A 15,661-nucleotide genomic window follows, 5' to 3' on the forward strand; every position below is an offset into this window, starting at 1 on the left:
CACATGTTCAGTGTTTATACTGACTACAATGCTGCTTCTGAAAGACAAACTGCATCACGTCTTACTTTGTCAGAGAGTTCAAGAAAACTTGGCACCAGAACTCCCTCCCGGCTCTCCTTCCTTCTGCTTCTTTGGATGGCCCCATGCTCACACATCAATAAATCATTTTTCTCTCTCTCTTATGGCCTTGTGAATAATTCAAAACCTTCTACTGTGGGACGGGAAAAATGCACATCATGCCATCCAATAGAGAAATGACAGTTAAACTGATTCAAACACAGTGGTGAAACTTTCTTTAACATTGGAATTAAAATCACTGATATAAATGGTACAAAGGCAAATGTTTCCAATTATAAAGCTCAATTCTGGCAGGTTTTTCCAAAGTATTAATAGCTGAAATCCACTTTGAATAAAATGGCCAAACTTTTTCTCCAGACTAAACAGTGCAAAGGACACAGGGGTGTTTGTGGTGAAATAAAATGTTAACGATCTGGATAACGTTTGTGGCTTTTATTTCATTTTTTTCACCCAACATATTTCTATTCCAGGGTGCGAATGTTTTCTTGTCTCTACGTCCTTCACTCTGAATTTATGTGATCTGTAGTCGAAGTCCCTCTCTGTCTCTGAAAATCAGCAGAACTTTATTCTATAGCTTTGATTACTGCCTACTGCTGCTTAATGAATGCCCTCGCTGAAAGGAATGACAACTCAGTGGAGATTTAAAGGAATAGTAGGATTTTGAAATGTTTCCTCATTTGTTTTCTCATGCAGCTGCTGCCAGGAGATGGTTAGCTTAGCTTAGCACAAAGACTGAAAACAGTGAGCAAACAGCACTTTTAAACTCACTAATTAATACGTTATATCTTGCTTGTTTATTGCAATAAACACAGTGTAACAGGGTCAAGTTGTGGTTTTACAGAGGTTATGTGATTTCTTGGCCAGATGCAATGACTTCTTCGACTCTCAACTGGTTGCCCGGCAACTTCATGGTGACAAAAAGACTTCAGCACATAACAAGCTTACCCCCATAAAGGTACAAGGTACAAGGTATTTTAATTGTTAAATTACAACACGGTTGTAAAATGAAATGCAGTTTGTAGTTCCCTTCTGCCACAAAGCAGACAATGTATACAACAATTATATCATTATCTTCTGAGCGTGCTCTGAAGATCAATGAGCAGTTTTATTCACCCTCTGCAGAGTCCTCCTGTCCTGGGCCGTGCACATCCCATTCAAGTTGGTGATGTTTCCAGTCAGGATACTTTCTTTTGCTCCTCTGTAAAAGTTGACAAGAACTTGGTACAGGATATTAGCCTTCTTAAGTTTCCTAAAGAAATACAGACGTTTCTGGGCTTTCTTCACCATCGTGGAGATGTGAGATGACTGTGTCATATTCTCTGTGATGTTGATTCCCAGGAACCTAAAACTGTTCACCTGCTCCAACTCAGCTCCAGGAGTGTTTAATTTTTTTTTTTTAAATCAACATCAGCTCCTTGGTTTTGCTGACCTTGAAAAAGCTTCAGTAAGTCATTTTTCCACTTCAGTGTAGGGGTGATGGTAGGTGCAATCTTTGGAGAAATCCAGTCTAGCTGTTTCCCTGTGTTTCTAGTCTTTTAATTTAAGCTGTTAAGATAGCTGTTTACTCCTGCTTCCTGTCTTTAAGCTAAGCTGGGCTACCATCAGCTGCCTGCAGCTTCATATTAGTGGACATAAATGAGAGTGGTGTCAACTATTCTTATTTAGGCTAACTCTCTAATAGGCAAATTAGTGTATACTATTTCCCAAATAGTCAAACTAAAAATACAAAGTACCTTAGGCTAATAACTCACAACAATAAACTCATAGGCCTAGAGGAATAACGCCATGCTATTTCTGCTTTATCAGCTGTCCTCCTTTTATTTGAAACAAAAACGTACTTATACTGTGGAGGAAAAACAAGTAGCTGTGAAATTTAAAAACATTGTGAAATGCAACCGATATAAATCCTAGTGACTGTCTTCCCCTCTGCTGCTGTCATCTCCACTAAACTCAGCTTTAGGCTTCCCCAGGCAAGACGAGGAACTTCTGTAGGCTAGACAGGTGAGTGGGTGACTGAGCCTTTGTAGGTGTGTGGCACACAGGTCTACTCAATGCGCGCAAACTAAAGTAGAATGCTCCAAGAATGAATTTATGAAAAGGGGCCGGGCAAGTTTTCGTGCATGGAGAGAGTGCGTGTGGTTGCGTGTGTGCGCGGGCGCTGGGGTGGGGGTACACGGTGTCTTTCAGCACAGTCTTCAGAGAGCTCCGGAGAGGACAGTGTGGAGAGGATGTGGTTATTTTTGCGCACCAGCTCAGGTTTACCTTTCCACGCTGCTACTTCAGCTGATTCTCCCGATCCCTTGGTTCGCCTTTTCACTCAGTTTTAAGCGCCGGGCATACTCTATATTGGACTGACTGGGACTTCTGCTGACTTTTTTTGTGGACTGGCAGGTTTTCGCGGGTGAAACCGTAAATTTGTTCCGAGGCATTACAGCCGAAGCGACATGAGCGCAGGAAAACGTCCGAGCCTCAGGATGGACGTACCTGTTATCGTTTTGCTGATCCACTTGACTCATACTGAGATAAGAGGTAAAAAACTGAGGAGAGGAAAGGATTACATGATAAAAACGTTTTGATGAGAAGCCTAATTGATTTTTTTTTTTGTGCTGCCTTTCTTTGTCTGTCTCCTGTTTTATGAATAGTATTATTACAGGCTGTAGCCTACCTTAATGTTAAAGGTAGTTTCCCCTATTTTTCATTACTAAATTGTTTTTAATCACAATTGTTCAGGTTGGTTTTGCAAAGAACATTGTCATCCACAGTAGAAGAGACAGTTCTGCAGAACATTAGTTACACTCTAAACTGTGTTAATGAATCAGTATTAACTCCACAGTGAGCTCAGGGCTCTTCAGGTTTTAAAAACCTCAACTGGGACAGGAAAACTATTTTGTAACCAGTAAGGCTTGTAACTATTTTGGACATAAATACATTTTCCTTGGATAATTGCCTGCTCTTCTGCTCAGATGGGGGTGGGAAGGCATGACATGCCTGTGAGGTTGTTCAATTCTGTATGAACAATATACAATCATTTAGAATACGTTTTAAGGAGCTAATTACATATTGGCTTAAGTTTAAATTAAGTAGGCCTATTAAAAATATGTATAATAAGTAGGCTTATCTATGAGATTCAGGGAATTGTACAAGTCAATAGTCAATAGTCCATTAGTAAATATAAAGTACAAATGAATAAATAGCCTAATAATGTGACATTAGAGGGTGACACAAAAGTGATTTTTCACTCCTGTCGCGTTCCAATCCCGGAAGAATGACTCCCGTCCCATCCCAATAAAAAATATCAGAAAATATTGTTTATTCATAATTGAAATGCACATTTATAATTAAAAACCGAACCTATAATTTCCCTCCCGACCGCTCTGTTTACTTGTTTTCCTGTCCCCTGAAAATGAAACCAATGCTGAAGTGTGTGATTTTTTTCCTAATGGCCAGCAGGAGCAGCTCTACTAGTTGCAAAAAGTCAGATTGTATAGAAGTCTATGACAAAATGACCCTACTTCTCACTTGATTTATGACCTTAAGAAACACTTTCCTAATGAATGTGTGGTCTCTATCACTATTTTTTAAGTCTTTTTCGTTACTGCATGATGCCAATTTTGTAAATTATGATCCTTTTTAGAGTAAATACACAATAAAGCAGGGTATACTTTAGGGCTTGGCTACCTTGTGATTGACAAGTTGCCACCATGGTGACCAGTCAATCAGAACAGAGGCGAGCCATATCCACTGTGTTAATTTAACTAGCTGTGAACTTGTTTTTGGGTGTGGTCACTGTTTTTATCTAAGAACTTTGACCCAATGTGTTTTCAGTTAATGAAAGTAAATTTTAACATTTTGGTTGCCTACAAATGTCTCGTTCAGCGGTCGGTTGTACTAAAAGATGCTCTAAGGACTGGCTGTTAAGTTCTTTCCATTAGCCTAAGTTAACGTCACATTTTGTTTTGGGTCATGTTCTTAAATCATTCATGGCCACTTACACTTCCTCCACCTCCCAGTCTGTGACTCAGATCCCCTCTCAGTTGTGTCTCAAATTGTGTGGATGTTACACAAAAACAGCACATATGTGTTGCTGTTTTGTTCCCAACTGCTGTACGATTATAGTTGTTTTTCAATGTGATGCTAGTTGAATTAACTCTGTTAACAAAAAAAACAAAGCACGGGTCTTTTATTTGGTTCTGTTTGATATTTTGTTTATTGCTTTTCAATTCATTCAGATTTGACGAGACTAAAAATCTAAAATTATAATTTAAAAAGTGAAACTGCAAACAAATCACAAAAAGACAAAAATATAAATGAGATAAAAACAAAAAGTGACAAAACTTAATAATGAACGAAAAGCAACACGACTTCATAACGTGTATCAATTCATTCTATTTAATTTCCTCAGTCAGGGACGCTTTTTCAACTTGTTTAAAGAAAGGACTCCATCTTTTTCTGAATTAATTTGACGAGCTATTCACAATGAGTCAAATCTTCCATCAGGGTGACTGGGGACATTTTTAAGCGTCAGAGATGTTGTGGAATTTATGCAATTAACATGAATCAGTCACAGAGCGATCAGAGTCACAGAGGCTATGACATTTTCTGGGACTTGGGTAGGAATGGCAATAAGGAAGCGTCCCACAGATATCCAGCTTAATCATTTCAACGAACATTTGAGATAATGCATTCAGACTGTGTAATCCATGTCATATATCAACAGATACCACAAGACAATTGCCGACATTTGTCAGAATAAGTCTTTTCCGTCATTAGAGAGACAGGGCACTTGGCTCACCTGCAGGAAATTTCTAGCGTCGAGACAGCAGAGATTCCAGTGCAGCAGGGATCGTGGAGCAAGCATCAGAAATTCAGTCAACCATCAAGAAATTGATTGAAATTTATTGTTATACTGGAGACGGATAGTCTCCAACGTGATTCAGTATATTGGGCTGTATATTATAGTACAGTGACAAATGGGTTTTGATGTGATGGCTGTCATCTTTACAGAGTAATAGCAAAGGAAATTATTTAATTAAGTTAACACTTGACTTGCAATTTCATTTATATTTTAAACAGTTTAAAGCGGCAGTGCATTATGGGGACTAGTGTTACAGAGTCCATAGAGACAAACAGCAAAATTTATAAACAAAACCAGTTTTCAAGATTTTGATTTTGGTATATTATCAGCTGATATGTGTGGGCCATTGGTAACTGAATAGATACAGTTGTTATTGAAGCCGCAACCTCTGGGAATTAAAATTCTCAACTGTATAGCAGAAATAAACATGTTTACAGCCTGGTACAAAAATGGTTTTGGTCTTTATAGCTAATTTTCCTGAAGACAACTGTAGGAGGGGTGAATTTTTATATAACTCCCCCATTTAAATTATATTAAGGTCTAAAGATATGCATGAATGAGGGTGGAACGCTTTGAGTCGCAGGTGGGTGCCCTCTCAGGTGGCTCGCTGCTAGATGATTCAGCAATCAGGCCAGCCAGTCAGGCACTGGTAACATATTGATGGCTGGAGCACACTGAGCTTCACAACGGCTCTTCAGAAACCTATTGGTGACATCCATGTTTTATACAGTCTTATGGTTGTGATGAGCACCCAAACGCAACCCATATTTCAATGAGACTATGTTGGCAGAGGTCTCATATGATGCTTTGGCCACTGTGAGACCAGTTAATGAAAGCACTTGCCCAACACAACGCACTGGTGCTTCTTGCCGACACCTCTCACAATCACTAACAAATGCTCCAACATTTTCTGTTGTTCTGGTTCTGTTCTCCAGCATAAAAAATAAAACATTCACTATAGGGGGTAAAGTGCTGATTCTCAGTTTTTAGAAATTTCAGCCCTGTTGTTCAAACTAAATGTCAACACTTGAACTTCGTAGTCGGTGTTTAATTTCAAACAGAGCCAAAAGAAAGAAAGTTTTTTTTCACAGATCACATTGTACTTTCAAAAACAGTTGCAAAGTATGGCGACAGAGAGAAGCAAATGCACAGAGTCAAATTAAGTTGTAAAGTCATATTTTCTGATACAGCATGGCTTCAACTATTTAGTGTCCGAAGTTTCATAAAAGATTTAATGGAATTTAACCTGAACAGAACTTTGAAGCTATTTGGTTTTGGAGACCAGGAGTCAAATGATGCAGCTGGCGTTAGATAATTGCAACCTGAATGTTGACAAACAGCAAAATGTGTTCATTTAATTCGAAAAGTATGTGTGTAGGTGTGCACACTGATCAGTTCACTTAAGACTTGTTTCATTTTGAGGGGTCACACCAGCATGAATGGGATAAATCGGTATTTAAAAAATTAATGAATAATTAGCTCATAAACTTAGCTCATAAAAAAATCTATTACTTCAACTAAAAATGTGACTCTTGGTTTCTCTATACCATTGGAATGTTTTAAAACCGGTGTACCTTTTGTTGGTTTCAGATTTCAGGGAAACATTTCAGACTGACCAAACACCACGCTGTTTCTTTGTTCTACAGTGCCTCAGTGCCCAGTGAAGTTTCCCTATCTTTCTGTTTTCATACATACGACTCTTTTTACAGCTGATTTCCTGCAGCCACATCTCAGGTCAAACTCTCAACACATCTATATGCCCATAGGTTATACTGTGGATGCTATATGACTGTGCTCGCTATGCCATGACAGTGTAGACAGTTATCTGGTACTCCAGCTGTGTTATTCTAATATACGTTAGAATGTGGAAAGTATGAAACAAAAGTGTACAAGAATGACAGGGAGTCGCTGAGGAAGGAGGTTGATTAAAATACACAAGTCCCAAGTGTTTGAATTACATATACAGGGTATGTTGCAACTTCAGAGGCTTGCTTTGTCTAAATAATAGTAGCCTTTTGAAATGTCATGAGGACTTTGTGTTCAGGATATAGTTTTCTTTACTGAATGTCCAAAACACCTTTTTCCAGCTCCAGTTTTCACATTGGTCTTCCATCAGATTTAATCTTAAATTGCTGCTGTAGTAGTAGTTTAGTAAAACTGTTTATAACTAAAAACTTCAAATATCTACCCTCCGTAACTGCACCAGCTAAAGTAGCTAACAGCTCCCCTTATTTCATCTGAATGACGTTGATAGCAAGCTGTGATTTGATTGGCGTGAAGCCAGACAGCGGCTGGCTTCCCTTGCCATCATCCTGACTTATCACAGTTAGGCAGTTGCATGACAGTGGCCTCATCTGACTGGTTAATCATTTAATTTTTTTTCAGGAAGGGATGCCAACTCTGCCTGGCCTCCCCGCGTATTCAGACTGCAGGCCAGTCTATGGTGGTGCAATATAGTGTTTCACCACACATCCAACGCATAGCATTTAGAGGGGCGCTGTTTCACTTATTGTAGAAGAGAGAAATGGGGAAGAGATGACAGCAACAAGCTCATAAGATTTATCGAAACTATAAACATTGTAAACATAACAAAAACAAAAAGAGTAATTTTTACCTCACAGACTCCTCACTTGATGGTGAGTTTGAAAATTACTTGAAGGAACAAGAGCACTCTTAGTCCTGTTATGTGCTTTCTCAGTGAATTTAAAAATGTATTTTGAAGTTGAACAACTTGTTTATCTCCGCAGCCTGATCCGTTACCCCCCGCTGTATTTGGGGGAGGCAAAGCCCCCCTTTTTCCCCGTGCGCCTGAAGGGGGGGAAAGTTACTCAAAGAAACACAATATTTAACCAAACTTGTCATGTGAAAAACATTCCTCACTCATTAAACTATATGAAAAAGGATATAGTTTTTAAAAAGTAACAAGTTTTGTATTATTACATATATGCCATGAGTATTTTGCACAATTACAATATGCAAAACTGGGATCAAAGCTGAGTTTAATACATAAATTTGGATTTCATGAAAAGCTTCAAAGTGATTGCCTGCTGAGGCCACCAAACTCAGTTCTGTATTGGGTAGCAAGTTTCCTTCCCAACCTCTGTATTGGGTAGCAAGTTTCCTTCCCAACCTCAAGGTTGCTGAAACACTTTTAATGCAGCTGTAACTTTGTGGCTGGTTCTTATACATTGTACTCGTCATGGCTGTAGCTTTTCCATCCTTTGCCTCCTCCTCTGCTCTCAGTTCTTCTTTTCCCATAATGTTTCTGTATTTTCTGGCAGTTGTTTTTTCTGCCTTAGCTACAGACCCTTTCACAGCAGACAAATGACTTGTCAAAGCACGACAAGCACAGGAGTAAATAATAACCTTGCCAATGGCCAAAGGAATACAGCTGTCATTAATCTTATTCATTTGCTTTTTCAGCTTTCGTAAGCCAAAATGTCCGCTGTGAAAAGGGTCTATTCCACAAGCATAGCCCTGTGACTTATCACTTAATCAGCAGTGATCCTCTGCATGCCTTTCCAGCTGCTCCTCATGACCAATTAGTGTCTGACTATATAAAGAGGGGACACATTCCTGTTGATGTGTTTGATTTCATATTCTTGTAAATAAGAATAAATAAAATCACATGCTCTGAATTACAATCTAAATCAGCTATTTTTTCTTAAAGTCACAATAATCATATCCCAGAGAAACATCCAGGTCATACTATACAAACAAATTCCTAATTATGAACAATATCAACCAACTGGATCCAACACCCTTTAAAAATGGCATGCCTGTTCCTCTTCAATTTCTGCAACTAAAATTTTCCGGAAAATTTATGGTGACATTATTTGAAAATATACAGCCCAGTCATTTTTTTTACTGTTTATTTTTGACAGAGACAGCGCACAATTAAAATAATTGCATCAGAGTTAGCTAGCAGCTAATTTGCATCTGCTGTCTCTGGGTGGGTAGACAAAACAAAAGAAAGGACACAAAACAACCACTAAACAACAAATACACTACATACAATAACAAAATACATTATATCCATCAATGTGATGGATGGATGTTGATAAAAACTGATACATACAATAAATACAAAATACAAAAAATTCAAATGCAGTCATTAGTGGTGACACACTTGTGTTGATTGCAGCCAAAGTTTGGATAAATTGATGAGACACTATTGTGTATTGTGCTGTTTACGTTTACGTGTCATTAGGAAGGGAGTAATGTTGCATGTGTCCCTTGCAGATGTGAGTAGGGCCTTTGTGTTAGCTGGCAGGCAATAATGAGAGAATTGTTTCTGGCTTGTTTTTCAGGCCAGAAACACAACATGTGCAGAAAATCAACAGCCAAAATAAGTCTTTACAGCTAAAGAGTCTGACTCATTTATTAGACATAAATCATGAAGCAGTAATAAGTGTTTAATTTCAAAGGTCTAGTGAAAACGTTATTTAAACTAATGACTGAGCTAAATGAATTCCCTGTTATGTCACACTAGTCAACATGTTTTGTGTGCATCAAAATATGGCATACAGGCTAAATGGTGGCACAAAGGTTAAAGCAGTAGTGGGGTAAAAGTGAAGAGTAAAAGTAAAGTCTTTTCATTTAAGTTTGTTAGATACATCTTAAAGACAAGCTTAATGAATTAAACCACTCGTTTTTTCATCCGTTTTGGTTCATCTCAAGTAGATGAAGTTTTTAATTTTTAAATTAATTTGTAGCAGATGAAATATGTTTATATACATGTGCATGTAAAATAAGCATTATGTTGTTTCATGTTACCGATTCACTGACTCACAGATAATAAATGTTTTTGAATCTGCTGTATTTTCCAATACAAATCCTAATCAATATTCATTTATAGCAGTGGTGGAAAGTATACCTAATTGTACTACTTACTATTTAGTCAGAGGTAGCCAGCCACGAGCAGCTGCTGTCAGACTCTCTATGTCCGCACTGGAAACACAGAATCTGCTGGAGTTTTGACAGTCGCCAGAAGCACATTCATCATGGCCCTTTTTAAAAGTTTCTGTGTGGTACCTGCGTGAGGCGAGGCTCTCTGCTGTGTGGGGGGAGTACCACTGACTCCTAATCTCTAGATCTGCTTGAAAGCTGCAGTCCAGAGCTGCAGCTGACCCATTCTGGCCTATTCTAACCCATTTGCAATTAGCCCCACCTTTGCCAGCTTCAGCATTAAAGCGATGCTTACACATAATCCAAAGTGAGTTGTGACATAAGAAGCTGGTGGGTTTGGCTGACTGGAGAGTGTGGCTCATGTTTTGAAGTGAGATTCAGAGGAAATTGTGGCTGAGTGAGCTGGCTGGCAGAGGTGGAAATCTGGTTGCTGGTGAGTCTGAAGACGAAGAATCACAGTTAATGAGGCTGGCAAAGGAGAGCCTGAGGTTACCACGCACATCCACTGTTTGAGAGGGAAAGAGTGGGAGAGGACACTGGCAGACAGACAAAACCAGAACACACCAAGCATCACAGCATTTTGATGATGTAAACAATATTTAGATGTAAACAGTATTTCTGCATTGTGGCATTCCTAGTTTACTTTAAATATCACCACTGTTGGCTAGTGAAATTATTCTTGAGTTGCAGCGCTAATGCTCTTTTTGATCACCTAGAGAATCTTTGTAAACTGAAATCAGCGGCACAGCTCTTTTTTTGTTTCATGCCTATCACAGATCTCACTTTGTTTTCATAAGTGTATGTTAGATGATATGTGTCACAGAGATCCATGCTAGGCCCATTCTTATGTTACCTTTTCACAGGCAGATATGTTGACTTCTGTAGTAGGAAAAGCACAGTTGTTATTACTTATATTAACAATGGCTCTGGTCCATTCAGGTTTCCCAGTAAAAGCCGTTATATGACAGTGAACCAGTGAGCCAGAACCATAGGTGTCATTTACACTGGGGACGCTGGGGACATGTCCCCACCACATTTTGAAATGGCTGATTTTGTCCTCATCACTTTTTGTAAGCATTTGTTAAAAGTGTTCTGAAAATTAGCTTGCACCAAGAAATCTTAACTAACAAATGAAATTGCTATAAAAATATGGTTTCCCTTCATATAAAAAAACACATTTCCACCACATATTTGGGCAGAAAATGCAGGAAATTACGAGTTTAATGCTCAAAATCTTGAGGATCCCCAGACATCATATACAGATGCTCATATTTCAGCATCAAATATTTCTTCAAAATAGTGCTAAAAATCTTCTTGTCTTGTTCCTGTGCATTGTCACGTCTTGTGACCCAAGTGTATCATCACACACCTAATCTGAGCCCCTATGTCCCCACCACTTTTCAACACAAAGTTATGCCCTTGGCCAGAACAATACCAGAACCTTGAAACCAGAGCAACTAAATTTAATCCACCATTAATTTGATTTACACCTGTGATTTTACTTCTATTACATGTCAAAAAGGCTTCTATGAAAAAGGTAAAATAACAAAATAGCAAAAAAGGAGTGAAGTCAAGTTAGTTAGGGTCAATAGGCTTTCTTTGCACCCCCCCCCCGGCACATCTGTTACATATCCTTCGTCCACATTCCTTATTGTTGGAATAGATAATCCACAGACTTAGGACCAACTGTCTACAATTTTTCATGGCAAAATTTTTTACAGAGGAAACAGAGATTCCGAGATTTCAAATCTCTCAATGACTTCATGCTATTCATTGTATACATATATATGAATTATTATTTAATCCTGGTTTAAGTATCCATTCATTTGAAAATATTATTCACATTAAAGCTGCCTGGTTTCACTTACAAAATATCACACTTGTCCTTAAATGTGACAGGCTTGTTGCCGGGTCACACTTTCACCTATATTGTGTATAACATTTCTAACAAGAAAAAACTGACTACTGAAATTTGGTGCTGAATTTAAGAATGGTCTCTTGTTCCTGTGTCTCTCCCTCAGCGCTGCTGGCCAGCCGAGCGGGGGTCGAGTCTGGATGCCCCCTCGGCCAGTTTCCATGTGGGAACATGAGTGAGTGCCTCCCACAGGCTTTGCAGTGTAATGGACACAAAGACTGTCCCAATGGAGCAGATGAGCGGCGCTGTGGTAAGTGCACGTGTGTAGAAACAAGAACTGTGGTGCTATATAAACAAGGAGGCCTCAGAAAACATTTAGGGTTACCGAGAAATACTGACAGCAAAAATAATTACACTACCTAAAAATTTCACACGATGAGTGTAGATAATTTTTCCCCTAAAAAACTCAATACATAGCTTCCCTCTGGTACACAATTAATTTTGTGCCAGTTGTCACTGGTTACACAGATCAGATTTGCAATCACAGTAAAATAGACAAACTTTGATCATACAAGTGATCTAGCAAATCTTTCAGACAGCATTTCACCAAAATTACAAATGCTCTACATCTCTAAGATCATTATGGCAATGGCAGCATATGTAAAAATCCTCATTTAACACTGCCAGGCAAAGGGTGATAGTTAAAAATAAAATTGTTGCCTCAAATATGGTCTCAAGTTGTTCCTGCAAGCAGAGTCTCAGCTCAACGACATGTGGCCTCCGTGTTTCCCAGCAAATGTATGAGACTCTCCCAGGTGATCAACCGGAAGAGAAGCTGTGCACTATTGGTAAAGAGTGGTCCTCTACAAGCTGCTGAGAGGAAATCATGTAGTTATTGGAAGTTCAGAATCAGTAGACAAGGAGCTCGAGAGTGCACGTGAACATCACAGCCTAAGTAAGCCAATGGATTTCTTGAAAAATCAGACCTGATTTCTTCACATAGGAAGCAGCATACATGCTGTCATAGGAAACCGAGCATACATGCTGTCATAGGAAACCGGCAAAAGGTTAATTTTTATGTGAAGTTACAACACTTTCACATATAGGCAATAAAAGATTGTGATACATTTCATTGAAAAACTACGCCCATTAAAGAAATAGCTTCATATTGTATTGTCTGCAGGGTAAAGGCATATTTTTCCATATCAGCTAGGTCAAGAAGAAGAACAATTTAATCTCAGTCTGGCTAGTGGTGCTTTCCTGCCAATAACAAGAAATCCATTCTCTGCTGTATTACTTTTCCTCATTCTCATGCCCCTGCCCTCAGTGCCATGTTGTTCAACATTGCTGTAATAACAGGAATTTGGGGAAAGCAAGCTTGCCTGACAAGGGCAGGCTCTTCCAAAGTATGTAGGACAATATCTTCACAGTCATCCTGTTAAGGTAAATGTTGAACATGAATGTTCAATAAATGTCAAATTGAATGGTACTGACTGTAATCAGTAGACTGTAATCAGTAGCTGAAGAATTTGCTCGCTTCCTCTCAGAGACAAAATGTCTGACATATGCAAGTGGCTCTGCTTTGTGCTGCTGATGCAAAATCTGTCTGACATTAAGCAACGTCTACAGCATTCACAATGCAAGGTGTTGCCTAACTGTCGTAAAACATTTGCTTTGAGACATTTTTATAAGTTTAAAATATTTGTGTTGCTAATGTTATGCAGTAGACATACCAATAGCCTGGAGCCAACTTGTGTTTTCATAGAAATGATCTACGTAAAATGATGATTAGATTCTTACATTCAACAAATATTTATATTTGAACCAACCATGTTGTAGCCTGTCAAATCTCTTCAAGAGTAGCTGAACTGACATCTTTTTTTCAAAATAGCTGTATGAAACTCTTAGCAAGGCTTCCAGGACAACAGTGTTTTCAGTTTCAATTCTGCAGTCTCATGTAAAGCACATCTGACTCTTAATTTAAAGTTGTCCCTGTCCAAACTCTTGAGAAGGTCATCGACGTTGCAAAGACACAGCCCCCAACACTGTAGTTATTTAACAAAAGAGAATAAATGAAGATAATTTATCAAGATAACATAGCCAATTGCTTTTTCCAATGAAACGAACACCATCCAGCTGACTGTTGTTTTCTCTGTCTGCACAGATAAAAATAACGATTGTTCCTTTGTTTGGACTTGCAGGGGACAACATCGGATGGGCGGACTTATTCGGTCAGACACTACAGAATGCCAATCCTTTGGACCAGTACCTCCTGAATGAGTGCTGTAAGTATGTGTGTATACAGCAGTTGTGTCTATATGCTTGAATGTGTGTACCGTAAGTGTTTAGAGGGGTGGTGATGGCGCATAGATAAGATGCTTGGCTTTGGTGTGTGAGACCTGGGTTCGATTCCCTCTGTGAGACATCCACCATGTGTCCCTGAGCAAGACACTTAACCCCTAGTTGCTCCAGAGTCGTGCAACCTCTGACATGTATAGCAATTGTAAGTTGCTTTGGATAAAAGCGTCAGGTAAATGTATTTACTTTTAGCCTGTGTCTGCGGATTAGACATTTATTTGATGAGGACTGTTACCTAATGTTTTTGTAAGTGTTTAGCAATGTGTATGTACACACCAACTTGTTGTGACAAGAGATAAAATTCAAACGTTATTCGGTCTCCTTCCCAGTCTTTTTACACCTGTTGCAGGATAAGTTACAATACATTAATAACAAGCCGCTGCCAGAGCTCAGAGATGACTGACTAAACAATTATAAACACCAATTTTAGTAAGGATGCACCACTACTATGTTTTCTCACCCAATATAGAGTCTGATACCTCAACACAGGGTCTTTGCCTTTACTAATACCATTATACCAGTGCTCCCTTTGTCCTGAATGAAAAAACAGTGCACATAACTCATTGGAATTAATTTTATTTAAGGTGACGTGGCACAAAAAATTGCAATGAGTCGGTAGGCTGCCATGACTTAATTAAAATAACTGATAGCAGAAACAATGAATTTTATAAAGATACTGATACAGTTTTTTTCAATTGCTAAGATGCAATGGTCACAACTGAAGCGGCTTTTTCAAAACTCTTCACACAGTCTGCATTACCAACATGCATCTTGGCCAAACAGTTAATCTGACTTCCAAAAGTCACTCAAACCACCAAAACTTCGTACAAGTCTCAAAATAAACTCGTTCAACCAAAACACTGGCAACAATTCTCATTTAGAAAGCATACAGTCTCACTCATAACACACTGACCTACAAAACACTAAAAACAGGGAGCATTACATAAATGAAGAACTATCTTCTCTTATCTTTGGAGCGTGAGCAAATAAATTAGGTTTTCATTATACAATAACAATAACATATTTTCACTTTGACGGTACTAAAGTATATGTAACAAGAATGCATCAGAAATGAGGCAATTTGTTTCAATATCCTTTATTTGTTCTATATCTGTGGATAGTATTGTAAACAATTTTACTGTAAATTGAAACAAACCCCCTCCCCATCTGAAATAACAGCTCTTTGTCTTCTTTGTCTCCCTCCACGAACCTGTCTTCCTTGTTCCATTTCCAAAATTAGTCTCTCTCTCTCTCATATATATATGTATATATATATACACACTACCGTTCAAAAGTTTGGGGTCACCCAAACAATTTTGTGTTTTCCTGAAAAGTCACACTTATTCACCACCATACGTTGTGAAATGAATAGAAAATGGAGTCAAGACATTGACAAGGTTAGAAATAATGATTTGTATTTGAAATAAGATCTTTTTTACATCAAACTTTGCTTTCGTCAAAGAATCCTCCATTTGCAGCAATTACAGCATTGCAGACCTTTGGCATTCTAGCTGTTAATTTGTTGAGGTAATCTGGAGAAATTGCACCCCACGCTTCCAGAAGCAGCTCCCACAAGTTGGATTGGTTGGATGGGCACTTCTTGCGTA

General features: G+C 38.6%; 1 protein-coding gene across 1 annotated transcript in view; it reads left to right on the plus strand.

Moving 5' to 3' along the window:
- The first annotated feature begins 2,279 nt into the window (after window positions 1-2,279).
- Window positions 2,280-15,661, plus strand: part of LOC123963758 (relaxin receptor 2-like) — a 38,008-nt gene continuing 24,626 nt past the window's right edge. Inside the window, exons 1-3 of the mRNA XM_046040801.1 lie at window positions 2,280-2,607; window positions 11,863-12,006; window positions 13,898-13,981. Coding sequence (XP_045896757.1) covers window positions 2,523-2,607; window positions 11,863-12,006; window positions 13,898-13,981 — 313 coding nt within the window. The 5' untranslated portion in view covers window positions 2,280-2,522. The remainder of the gene's footprint in view (window positions 2,608-11,862; window positions 12,007-13,897; window positions 13,982-15,661) is intronic.

This window comes from Micropterus dolomieu, linkage group LG23 (genome assembly GCF_021292245.1).
Source record: "Micropterus dolomieu isolate WLL.071019.BEF.003 ecotype Adirondacks linkage group LG23, ASM2129224v1, whole genome shotgun sequence".
In the NCBI taxonomy this organism is placed as follows: domain Eukaryota; kingdom Metazoa; phylum Chordata; class Actinopteri; order Centrarchiformes; family Centrarchidae; genus Micropterus; species Micropterus dolomieu.